The sequence below is a fragment of the Tiliqua scincoides genome, chromosome 5 (genome assembly GCF_035046505.1).
Source record: "Tiliqua scincoides isolate rTilSci1 chromosome 5, rTilSci1.hap2, whole genome shotgun sequence".
NCBI lineage: Eukaryota > Metazoa > Chordata > Lepidosauria > Squamata > Scincidae > Tiliqua > Tiliqua scincoides.
This window is the reverse complement of record NC_089825.1, coordinates 66,950,036-66,963,183: the sequence shown is the minus strand read 5'-3', so window position 1 is coordinate 66,963,183 and position 13,148 is coordinate 66,950,036. Positions and strand designations below refer to the sequence as shown.

Sequence of the window (13,148 nt, the reverse complement as noted above, 5' to 3'; positions counted from 1 at the left end):
GCTGCTGGTTTACAACAGTGACATGCGCGCGCGCGCACACACACACACACACACACACACAGAGCCACTGTCTTTCACAGGACATTCTGGGGCTTGTTGTCTGAGAGATGTGCTCTACTCCACGATACGCTTTCTCATGAACACCAGCGTACTGGTGTTCCTGTTGGTGTTTTCTAAGCACTAGGAGAAGGAGCTGGTAGGGTGTGGCAACTGATTGGCAGCAGAAGTTGGGGACAAGCACCATAATAAGCAGGGACATTGAGAGCCCAAGAACAGTAGGAGCCAGTGCTGCCACCAGGATTTATAGGCTGCAGAACACGTGCAGAGTAAATGAGTTTCAGCGCAATCCTAAGTATGTCTATGCAGAAGTGAGTTCAACTGGACTTACTCCCAAGAAAATGTGTATGGAATTGCAGCCTTGGTCTTCCTGACAGTGCGAGTGCCTAGAAACTATATCCCAGGGACAGAGAGCAACATTTAAAGGGTATTTGTCACCCATGTATAATTAATATGCATACGTGTCCTACTGTCATGTCCAGCTACAAGTACAAATCGGACAAGAGAGGTAACAAGCATTAACAAACAAAATAACACAAATCCCCCAATTTTTAAAAATGGACAAGACCTATTGCGGAGTTAGGGATGGGAGAGGAGGCCTGTATTGTGAGTTTGTACCATGTCCAGAGAAATTATGTTTGGGCACAGACTGGGTGTTGGCTTTACAATGTGAGCCATTTCAGCAGAACTGATCCACTGTCAGATGTGTCCTCTATGATGGCCATGTCCTGTTATCTTGATGAGCACACTCACAGTAGATGAGAAGAACCTTGACATTCCAGGTAGCATCTTCAAAATCCAGTGGTTTCTATTTATCACAACAAAAATGTAACTACTTCCAGGTCAGGATCCAAGATCTACATTAGGCATGCCAGAGGGTTTGGACATACATCATTGGCTTTTTGACTCTAATTTTTAAACCGCAGTCCCCCCCTGCAGCATATCAGAGGCATGCAGAATGCTCCCTTTTGGTATGCTGCAGTATTTGGTATGCAGGGGAGGGCACCAGGACGCAGATTGTGTCTGTTGTCTTGTGTGTTCCCTGAAGCATTTGGTGGGCCACTGTGAGATACAGTAAGCTGGACTAGACGGGCCTTTGGCCTGATCCAGCCGGGCTGTTCTTATGTTCTTATATCACAATTACCTCTGAATATTTTCAGTAAGGGTGGAGTGGGGATTCTGATCACACAACATGTGCATTTCTTTTTATTCTGACCCACATATTCTTGAGGGGTGACTTTCTTAAACTGTGGGTCTAGAAACTACTGGAATATGCCTGAGAAGATACAGAGCTGAAAAAAAATCTGAAATTTACATAACATTCTTTTTTCAGTAATGTGGCCATATACTGCAGCTCTTACCATTTTTCGTGGGAAACATGATTAAACTTATATAAATAAATAACTTGTAAAAACATGTACATCATAAAAAAGCCACGACTGTCTTAGCTTTGAGTGATTACGTACATGTTTTTCTAAGGTTGGAAGTCTGCAGTCAATGAATGTGTGTGGGGGTACTGTCAGAAGAACATTCGGTTTGGCCCCCACTGGCAACCCAACCTTTCTGTGAAAATTTACATATTAGTAGCGGGAATAATGCAGTATATGATTATTTTAGACATGTGTTTTCTCTGACATTGTTTGCATACCAGAAAAAGTAATTCATGTCAATTCAAGTTAAAATATAGAAAAGCAGAAATTACTATGCTCTTTTTTTCACACCCATTAAATAATACTGTAAATTCACAGATCATAACCTTTCAAGATTAGTGGCAGGAGATGAAACTGTTTTATACCAGACCAAGATTAGTCCAGATGCCAAGTAGGTCACAGGGTAACCCAGCTTTTTCTAAAATATGTTCATGTTGGTGTAATCAATATCCTCCCATAACCAAGTAGAGAGAATTTGGCCCATTTTTTGCACATCCTTCACACAATTAACAAGAAATGTCTTACTGTTTTTAATGAGTCGGGACTGCACCTTTGATAAACGTCTTAATTTAGTAGATTTAATTTAGGTTGCACCTTTGATAAACGTTTTAATTTAGTATAGATAACTTTCCAGGAATATATTTTCCATGTCTATTGTTGTCCCCACAAAAATAGCTCCTATTATAAAACAGTATTTTATTTCAGGCATGACCAGGTATGCAAGAAGACAGTCAACCATTTATAGTATTTTAATCTGTTATCTATATAAAACATTTATTTTAAACTCTATAATGGGATTATAGAAATAAAATAATCTTTGATAGAGTGTACTTTAAAGTACTCACCGTGGAAATATAACACATTTAGTAAGACATGAAACTTTCAAGTCCAAACTTTCTTTGACTCACAGTATTATTTTACTGTGGAAAAAGAAAATATCTGTAGGCTACTTTGTCCTCAGCCAAAACAAATTTCTTTTTGAGGCTGATTCTTGTTTTCCCAAAGATCACCCAGTGCATGGAAATATTTTATAAAAACATTGGAGTCACTGGATTCGGAGATTAAATTTGCTTGCATTCATGTCTGGTACACATTGCCTGGCGCTCAATCCGCCAAGTTACTTCTTCGTAAGTACAATGGCATATAGTACATTCATCTGTCTTCACCTCTCGACCGGCTGGAATGACTGTGGTCTCTGCAAAGCAGTTGGGGCCTGAAACAGAAGACAGGGAGAACTGTTAGAGCAGCTAGTTCATCTGATCCAGATTGTGTGAGGCTGCATGGTGAACAGAAAGTAGAATGTGGAGACTTGGGCTGAAATCCTAGCTGCCTGGCTTGGTCTTGGATAAAGTGCAGCCTTTTCATCCTAACGTGTCACAAGACTGCTACAAAGATGAACGAGTTAAGAACAGTATTTCTATAATGACTCAGCTTAGCTGCATTTTGCTTTTGTGGCAAAGCAGCTGCTCAAGTGCTTCATAGGAATTATGTGGTAACTGTGTCCTTGAATGTGTACCCCAAATGTTCAGGACTAGCAAGGAGCTGGTGTAAGCATAGTGGCTGAGCTGCAAATCAAGATTCCCTTGGTTCAAATCCTGCCTCTGCTATGAACTCATTAGGTGGTCTTGGGCAAGCCTCTTCCTCAATTCCCCAGCAGGAATTTGGGGAAGGAGGGGGAAGTTAATAAAACGTCCTCACCTTACAGGGTTGTTGTAAGGATTATATCAACATAATATAGTTAAAGTGGTTTGCACATTCAGAAAGTGCTATACAAATGTTAAGCACTACTGTCCATGGTTGTGGCAATAGCTGCCAGTGAAGGGAACGCTGCTGCTGCTGTTGCTGAACGACAACCAAGGGGAAAGTGGGCTCCGCGTGGTGGCAACAGGCAGCTGGCCTGGGGGCTGCCGTGCCTCTTCCCTCGTGACTGCTGCACTTACTAGCTTTTGCCACTCCTCACCAGCTGCCATTTTATTTCAAAACAGTACTGGCAGCTACTGTAGCCGCTGAAGCAGCAGCCCGACTGAGTCAAACCAACGAGCCCCAGCAACAACACGGGCCGTTGCATTCTGCACTAGTTACAGTTTCTGGACCATCTTCAGAGGCAGCCCCACATAGAGCGCGTTGCAGTAATCTAATCTGGGTCTATTCTATCTCCTCCCCCACACATGCACAGAAAGGTAGAAGGGAATGGGAGCGCATGCGATCCCAAAGTTCATGTTGGTGTGTTCTTGTTGATATTGGAATTGTCACAATTCCCTGCTTACTGCTAAACTTTTTTTAACTTGAGACAGAAGCTGCAGAAAACAGGGAAGTATCAGAAATCCGCACCATTCACACTTTGAAGTAAGACTCATGTGCTTTTGGACATTCATTCATTCATTCATTCACTTAGCCTTTCTTGGCATAAACAATATCCACTAAATGGCAACAAGATCAACACCCAAATTTACAGTAAACAAAAATAAAACATCCAAGGTTGCAACCAGTTTATTTCAGTTAGACCTGATCTAAGATCTCCATAAAACAGCCAGTGAAGTGAATGGAGGGTGGGGATTCTACTCTTGGCCATGTGCTTCTACCCAATAATAACTGGAGGTGTTTTGAAGAACATAAGGTTTCTAATACAATGTACAACACTGAATCCATTTAAGGCTCTGTTGTCAATCCATAACCTTCCTTCCAAAACCTAGGTGGGCTCCTCTGTTCTCTTAATCCTACTTAGCCAGCTGAGAAATTGTAAAAAAGAAACAGCTGTTTTGGCAACAGGAAAACAATAGCATATTTCATGAAAAATGTTTTGTGAACTGCATAAATCAAAATTCAGCGCCACTAAAAAAGTCAGTGCCCAATTTGTATAGAACATCAAAGCAAACACATTTATTGAGTCACCAAATGTATATTACAGCCAAGAGAGTAATACAAGATTTCACAAAGCACTCAGTTAAGCCCACTGGCAGTGATATTTCCCTTTTTCTTCTTGATCCAGTTGTTTGGCAGTGTGCTTTCTATACTCTTTCTGCCTTCCCTTTACTGAGCCTGCTTCTTTGCTAGCTCCTTGCTCCATTCACACTACTGCATTCAACATCAATCTCTGCACTCTCTCCCTCCCACCTTGCCATCTACTGAACAGACATATGAATTGTTATGCCACTGCTATGCCAGTTTCTCCTCCACTAGAGATTTCCTTCCAGCTGCTCTGCAGTTTACTGGCTTGCTTCCCTTGACTGCACTAGCAAAGCTATTTCCCTGCTATTGTACTGAGGGGCTGAGCAGGAAATCATCAACTCAACATGAACTGACGTGGTATAAACAGGGCACGAGCAGAATCCAGTGAAGGGCAGATGGGATTGTTGCAAAAATATTAGGAGTGTGTAAAGCTACCTGCTTGCTACTTTGTTACACCATATGTTAATGTTCATTGCTTTTACATTGCATGAAATTAGGGCGCAATCCTAACTTGCGTTGGAACAGGCAAGCCAGGAGGCTTGCGCTGTATCCAGCGCAGGATTGTGGCCAGCAGCAGCTTAGCCAGAGGCAAGGGGAAACTTGCTGGCACCTATGGGTCTCTTTGGACTTGCGCCACCTCTTGAGGTGGCACAAGTCCGAGGAGAGCGGAGTGGCTTGAAGCCACTCCATTCTCCCCGGGAACTGGGGTTGGGATCCAGCATAACTGCCGGATCGCAGCCCCACCTCCTGCTCCCCGCCTGCCCACCCCTGGGGCCACCCATCACCCTCCCTCCCCCTGCCCAGGAATGCCTCCTTTCCTCCCTGCCCCCCACGCCTATCTTTTTCGCTTGTGTCGGCCCTGCAGGGCCGATGCAAGCACCGGCGGGGAAGCCAGCACAGAGGTGTCTGCAGGCCGGCACTTCTCAGAGTGCTGGCCTGGCTTCCCCTCGAGGAGGCGCAAATGTGCTTTACAGTCAGAGTTAGGATTCAGAGTTAGGATTGCACCCTTAGTCTCATATCCTCCAGACAGGACCAGTTTTGTGATATCTAAAAACTCTTTTTCTATAAATGTTTTCTTATATACAACAGGAAACTATATTAGCATATTACAAATTCCAAGGATGTTGGAAAAGTTATGATTACCACTGAAATGACAAAGATTGCATGAGGCTCACTAGCCTGCATCCACAATAACTACAGGTACATTTTCAGTGGAATAAGACAGACCATGGGATATAAACTGCACCTCATTATACTTTCTAAATCAGTAAAACTAGCAATTAAGAATGTAAAAAATTTCTAGACAGACATCTTGAAAAATACGCTTCTATCCTAAAGCAGGAAATAAAATACAAATTTCCATTTGCTAAGTTTAATATTTCTCTAACAGCCCAGTCCAAGACATGGCCTCGTATATTCAGGTATACCAGCACAATGCTGGCACATATTCTGGAACAGCCCTACCTGGCTGTAGCCCAAATTCAAAGGAAGACTGCATGTCTTGTGGCCCACAGTACAGTTATTTTAGAACGGGTACCTGCAAAATGGTCCAGACAGCGTCTCTGCTGGTATTTTGAAGCTTCCCAGGACCATTTTTAAGGGCTCCGCGCTACTCACGGGTGCCACGTTAAAGATCACTGCTGCAGAATGAAGCTTCAGAATGCCAGCAAGTGCTGGGGAGGTCATGGATAGCTCAGCAACCTGCAAATCATGAAAGGTGGGTAAGTGAATCTGTAGGTAACAAATCAATGAATAGAGAGGACAGACTGTATTTGTGTAAGTGGGATGAGGGGACTTTGGTGCAGTAGCCCCCAGCAGCTCTTCATGTTTGCCCTTTGCTTCTGATGCCACTGTATGGAGGGGTGCCATGGCATCCTCACTTCACTGTGTGTGTGTGTGTTTTAGTGCCTTGGGGAATCTCCCCACAGTTGGGGGTGGTGCCTGTTGCTGTGTTGCTCATTCCTAGTGGCTGGGATGGCGTGAGGCCCCAGTACTGGCCACTCATTGGCCCTGTGCCTGCTCCTCCATTCATGGCAATTCTCTGGCTACTGGTATTGGGGCAGATTAAATGTGGTGACTTGCTCCTTGGACATCATACTGATGACACACCAATGTCATGGCAATGACACATGGATGGTAATGTGCCATCACAGAAATGATATACTGATGTCACATAAAAAGAGCTCTGCTGGATCATGTCAAGGGTCCATCTGGTACAGCTTTCTCACAGTGGCCCACTAGATGTCTCAGGGACCACTCAATACAACAAAATGCCTGTATACTCTTATCACTCCCTTGCATCTGGCATTCAGAAACAGGCTGTCTAAAAGCTGGAGATTGCATATGGTATCGTGGTGTGTAAATTGCGATGGACTTTTCATCCATAAATCTGCCCAATTCTCTTTTAATGACATCTAGACCAGGTGACAATTTGTGGCAAGGAATTCCACAGATTACTGCACGCTGGGTAAAGTGTTTGTATGTTCTAACTCTCCCACCAGTCAGTTTTAGTGGATGTCCCCTGGTTCTGTTTTTGTATGAGAGGGAAAAGAACTTCTCTCTATCTACTTTCCATCCCATACATAATTTTATATGTCTCAATCATGTCTACCCTCAGTCATCTTCTTTCTAGACTGAAGAGCTGCAAATGCTGTAGACCTTCCTCCCCGAGCCCACTAATCATTTTGGTCACTCTCTTCTGCACCTTTTCAAGTTCCACTATACAGGTTGAAACTCATTATTCGCGTGGGTTCCATTCCAAGCACTATAGTGCTTTGGCAAGAAACGCACTATAGCAAATCAATTTAAAAAACAAAGTTTCTTTGCTCAGGTGATTTAAAAACAGCCTTGCTGACCTTTGTGATGTAAGATAAGAGTTCTTAAGAAGACAATCAAAGTGATCACCTTTCTTTCACCTGCTCAGGAGGAAGGAAGGGGTCTGCTGGAGAGAGGAGGACTTATGGATTTTCAGCCAGCTGTCTCTCTCTCTCTCATTGAGGAGGCTATTGTTAAAAGACTGTTCAGTTTTTTAAACTGATTTTAAAGGGGTGCATTTTTCCCCTTCTCCAGGGATCAGCACATTCCTTCTCATTTGCAGGGGCCATTCGTGTTGAGTCAAATTTGTGTATAAAAAAATTCATATAAATAGGCTGGACCTGTATCCTTTTTGAGATGTGGTGACTGGTCCTGGACGCAAAGGCCTGATGACGCCTTACCATCAGTTTGTTTTATTCTCCGTCACTTTTTTTAATGATCCTGGCCATGGACAATGACACACAGACACCACACTGATGATGCACGGATATCACAGTAATGATGTACAGACATCACTGATGATGCGCCGATGTCACAGTGATAACATGCTGATGTCATAGTGATAACATGCTGATGACACTGTGGCATGTATGCCAATGTTGGTGTTTCCACGGATGCTGGAGGTATTGCAGGGAATTGTGAATAAGTGTTCTTCTAATGCAGGGCTCTCCAAACTCTCCAAATGCAGGGCTCTTGTAAAAAGCCCTCCCCCATGAACAGTGCTTACTGTTCTGCACCACTTATCTTTCAATCTGCTCTCTGCACAGGGATGCTCTGGGCAGTCACATCTGCCTGGACATCCTGCTGCACAGCCTACTGGGACGCTGGACAACAAAAGTGACTTCCCGGAGTATGCATGTGCTAGATACTTCCCAATGTATGCATGTACTAGATTAAGACCTGAGAGTTATAATCAGGGTATTAAGTTGAGCTTTGAACTATTTTAGATTTCTTAGAAGAACTAGAAATTATAAGTGGAAAACACAGAGAAAGAAAATGAGAACTCAAGTCTAGAACTCCAGGTTTTTCATCTGGATTTTTTGTTCTCTGCCCCCCATCACAAGTTTCTGAAAAGAAGTGACACCCTTTATGTTTTATATTCTTTCCCCAACTTATAATATTTTACTTAACAATCTCTGTTTCTCCAATTTGATTTTCCCACCATGTGTCTTGTCACGTTTTCTATCAAATAAACTCCACTCACAGCAATATTTCTTTTGGAAATAAAAGAGGCAGTTAGACCACCTGGCAGCCGTATTTGGAGGCTAGAACAGCTGACTCACTCTGAAATACAAGTTCATCACCAGTCACTGCAGTATTGACTCGTCTAAATCCAATTTTGCCTTTTACTATCCTATATATCTCTTTGGATATCAGTGGAACAGTGGAGTGTTTTCAACTATAAGAGAAGAATTCACTCTAGAGCCAATTTTAAGAACACTTTGGCACTTTTAAAGCACAAACAATGAATGGGCATTGTCCTTGGCTTATCGGGGTCTTGCTCCATGCTGGCTGTTTTAAAATTATGAAAGTTTTTCAGAGCTGCATTGAATGTCTACGTTAAAGGGACTAAGGAAAGGAGTGATAGGAACTCAAGTCCATTAGCAGTTTTGTTGAACTTCCATGAAATATGTCTCATTTACTCAAACTGTTGTGATATACAAGGTGCAATCCTGAGGCACCCCTGGGCTGGTGCAAGTCCCTTGTGCCAGCTCAGGAGGCTCGCAAACGTGCTGAAAGGCACATGTGCAGAGGCTGAATTCAGCCTCCGTGCTGACGGAGGAACCGAGCTTTGCGTTGGCCAAGTGTGGCTGATGCAAGGCACTGGGGTGGGCAGGGAGGAGGCGTTCCAGGGTGGGGGGGAGGGTGGGCGGTGTGCAGCCCTGGGTGTGGGCAGGGAGCAGGAGGCGGGGCTGGGACCTTGCAGTTATGCTGGATCTCAACCCTCTTCCTTGAGCAGCGTGGAGCTGCTTCAAGCTGCTCTGCTCTCCTCGGACTTACGCCACCTCAGGTGCAAAAAAAATGGGAAGAGGGAGCAAACATTTTGTCCTAGATTCCATATCAGAGACAGCAGCTAATTAGCTAACCAACCAAGTGCTTCCTTTCCCCCCTATTTCTGGCCACTTCCACCTTCGACTAATTTTGACCACTTCCACTTTTGATCAATTTGTTACAATTTGTTGTGCTGCTACGGATTAGGGAGGTGTGCATAGGGAAAGAGCAAGAACATTCAGAGTTATGAACAACGATCCCAACTTCTAGAATGTTCATAATTATAGCTATGCATTAGGAATGAACAAAAGGTGGGAAAAAACACCCTCGCATAACACTAGAACTCTGAGTTATCCAGTGAAACTGACTGGTCAGTACATGTTGGATGGACAAAATAAATCTACATAAAAACGACTGACTGACTCACAATCCAATCCTAGGCATGTCTACTCAGAAGTAAGTCCTATTAGAGTCAATGGGGCTTACTCCCAGGAAAGTGTGGATAGGATTGGGCTGTCACTCATCCCAGCCCAGCCCAAGCCCCTAGACCTAGAAACATGAAATTTGGGGGGTATATTCCTTCTGTGATATAAACACCCACTAAGAAGGGATTTTTAGAAATTCGACCCCTAATGGGGTGAAAAGGGGTAAAATGGGTTTTCACAGATTCCTCAATATCTCTTAGGTCTGATGAGATATTGACTTAGCTTTTGTTTACAAAGGTTATATGTACAAATGCTTAAAAGCTTAATATAGGATTTTGCCCTAATCAACCCCTAAAGGGGTGAATTCAGAGGCAACTTATAACACTTTGTATTACTTAGTAATACACTTTGTATTACTTGTATTACACTTTGTATTACTTAGGCCTGGCTGGTTTTTTCCCTGTGCCACTTCTTAAGTGAGGCCTGTGGCCTATAAGCCAACTTAGGCCAGTCTGGCCCTTTCTCCTGTGCTTTTGCACAAGGGAGGTCTAAGAAGTTAAAATTTTGCAAGGAAGTTACTCTTGGGTCCTGTTTGGAGTATGGCTCTAAATTAAAGGGAATTTCAACCTGAACATGAATGTGGTGTCGATCATGTCATTTGATGGCTTTTAATAATTACAGAGTGCTGCATGACATGGGGTAGTTGTGCTACATTTAAGTTGTTCATTGTAATCAAAGGAAAGTTTATTCGTGTCAAAATGGATTTTAAATATTTAAATGCCATAGTGAAGCATGGGTATCAAACTAGTAGTTTATATAATGCCACAAGTTGTTGCATTTAGTGCTACTATAAAGCGAGCTTTAAAAAATTACTAGATGAATTCACTGATAGATACTGAATATATGAAACCATCTTATACCAAGTCAGAGCACCGGTCCATCTAGCCCATCACTGTGATAACCAATCTAAGGCAGCTTCACAAATTCTATGCTCAGGGAAAATATATCTTTGATCATATGAACAATCATATGAACAACAGGGAATGGTTATTGTCATTTTACCTTGTTTGTGACCTTCTCATTGAATCTCTCTGGTCACTGTTGAAGAGAGTGTGTGGGCTAGCTGGAGCTTGATCTGGCCCACACTAACTGTTATCATTTCATTAGCTCATTAACAAACAGCTATTCCTGCTTATATAGCATCTTTAGTATACAAATACGTTCACAATCCTGCTGCCATTCTATAATGAACTATCCTGTGAGACAGATTGTTACTGTCAGATAATTTCATCACAGAGGTGTTCACACTAGAGATTCACTCTATGTTTCTGTTGCCCCCCTCAGATGCCCTGACCCCCAACTTACCCTGGAGCAGGGATCCAATGCCCAGGGTAGGGAAGGCTTCCCTGCCCTTGAGGAGGGCAAAGAAGGTTGGCTCACCCCAACGAGGCAGGGGAGGCTGGCAAGGCAAACAGGTAACACTGAAGTATTTCTTTACTCAGCATGTGGTTGGTCTGTGGAACTCCTTGCCACAGGATGTGGTGACGGCATCTGGCCTGGATGCCTTTAAAAGGGGAATGGACAAGTTTCTGGAGGAAAAATCTATCACTGGTTACAAGCCATGATGTATATGTGCAACCTCCTGATTTTAGAAATGGGCTATGTCAGATGCAGGGGAGGGCACCAGGATGCAGGTCTCTTGTTATCAGGTGTGCTCCCTGGGGCATTTGGTGGGCCGCTGTGAGATACAGGTAGCTGGACTAGATGGGCCTGTGGCCTGACCCAGTGGGGCTGTTCTTATGTTCTTAAGGAATCAAGCCAGGAACAGGAAAAGCCTTTTCTGCCCCACCTGGAGGAAGGGCAGGGGCCAAAGGGGGCAGGCTTGCTGCATAAAACAGGGAAGCCAGGGATGAGAGGTGGTCAGTGTGAAGCAGGGAGCTGTGAGGTGAACAGCCCCTGCTCCTAGGCCAGGTTTGGCAGCTCTGCTAGGGAGGAGGACAAATGTGCTGGAACCCCCTCCCCCTCAAGCCAATCTGAGGCCTCCCTGGGGCTGGAACAAGCCTGCTCCAGGGGTGGAACCCTACAGTTTCCTTTTGGACCTCCCACTGGATGTATACTTACTACTGTAGGAAATGCACCAAAGCTGTCCCATGAGCAGTTTGAAGTAACTCATGGAATATGGGGATACAAAAATAACCTACAGAGGTCTGGGACATTAAGTACTTTGGCTATCCTGCCAGTACTCTCTTTACTGAAAAGATGGGACTATGCAAGCCCACTTCCTTCCCTGCATAGGTGGGCAGTGATAAACAACAGTACTTTTAATCCCCAATGAAATTGCATAGCACACTATACAGAAGTGAAATATTTTACTGCTGAAATTACTGGGAATAGTTTTTACTGCCATTCCAAAAGAATTTGTAGACACTGCAGTGCAAGCAAGTTACTCAGCACATATTTTAGAAATTACCTGTTTTGCTTACAGTACTTTCTTTCCAGAAATCTGTTCCCACCAGTTTCTTGTTCTTTCTTCTGCATGTAACAGAACTAAATTCTTCATGCCCTTTCCACCTCAGTGATGTTATATACTTCAGGCATCAACAACTGTTATCCCAGTTTACAGAAAACCAACCCCTCTGATTAAGAGCCCAATCCTAAACAGTGCTTGCCAGCTCACTGCCAGCATGCACTGTCACAAATGTGCCGTACAGCATGTTTGCAAGCCCTCGGAGCCAGTCCAGCCCTGGAACTAGCCCAGCACCATCTGGCGCTGGACTAGCGCCAGTGGAAAGCCAGTGCTCTGCTGCTTGGCAGTTGCCCAAACCGCCAGGCAGTGGAGAAGTAGGTGAGGGTGTACGGAGGGGCCAGGAGCAGGTGTTCCGGAGTCTGGACAGGTGAGGGGAGGGCAGGAAGGAGACATGACGGGGGGGAGGGAGCGGGGCGGGAGGAGGGTGGGACCAGTGGAGCTCAGCTCCACCGGATCTTGAGTTCCATGTCAGGCCATGTGTCGTGCTCCAGTTCTGACGTAGAATCAAGTAGCTCCGTTGCGGGGCTACTTCCTTTACTCGGGGGAAGTAAATGTCCCCTTCTCCCAAGGAAGTGGCAGTGGCTGCCCAGGGTGTACTGGTTGCCATGGCAACCATTTTCACTGCCACAGCAGCCCTGCGCTCCAGGTAGCTCAGGACTGGGCTGTAAGTCAGCTACCACCCCTCTGCTCAACTATCACTTAAAGACAAAAATGGACAGCTCATTTGATCAGGATTATGCGTATAAATGTTTCTTATTCTTCAGTAGTTCATCCTGCTGCAGCTCATTTTCAAAGGAAGACTGCATCTCTTATGGTACAAAGTACAGTTGGTATTTTAGAATAGGTATCTACAACATCTTACAATTAAACACAGTTTTAAGGAATCTCCAAGGCTGCAATCATATGCACACTTGCATGTGAGTAAGCCCCACTGAGTAGGATTTCCTTCTAAGT

General features: G+C 44.1%; 1 protein-coding gene across 1 annotated transcript in view; it reads right to left on the bottom strand.

Annotated features, from left to right (window-relative positions):
• Positions 1-2,548: 2,548 nt before the first annotated feature.
• VWC2 (von Willebrand factor C domain containing 2) overlaps positions 2,549-13,148 on the bottom strand; it is a 70,517-nt gene continuing 59,917 nt past the window's right edge. The window contains exon 3 of the mRNA XM_066631223.1: positions 2,549-2,700. Coding sequence (XP_066487320.1) covers positions 2,549-2,700 — 152 coding nt within the window. The remainder of the gene's footprint in view (positions 2,701-13,148) is intronic.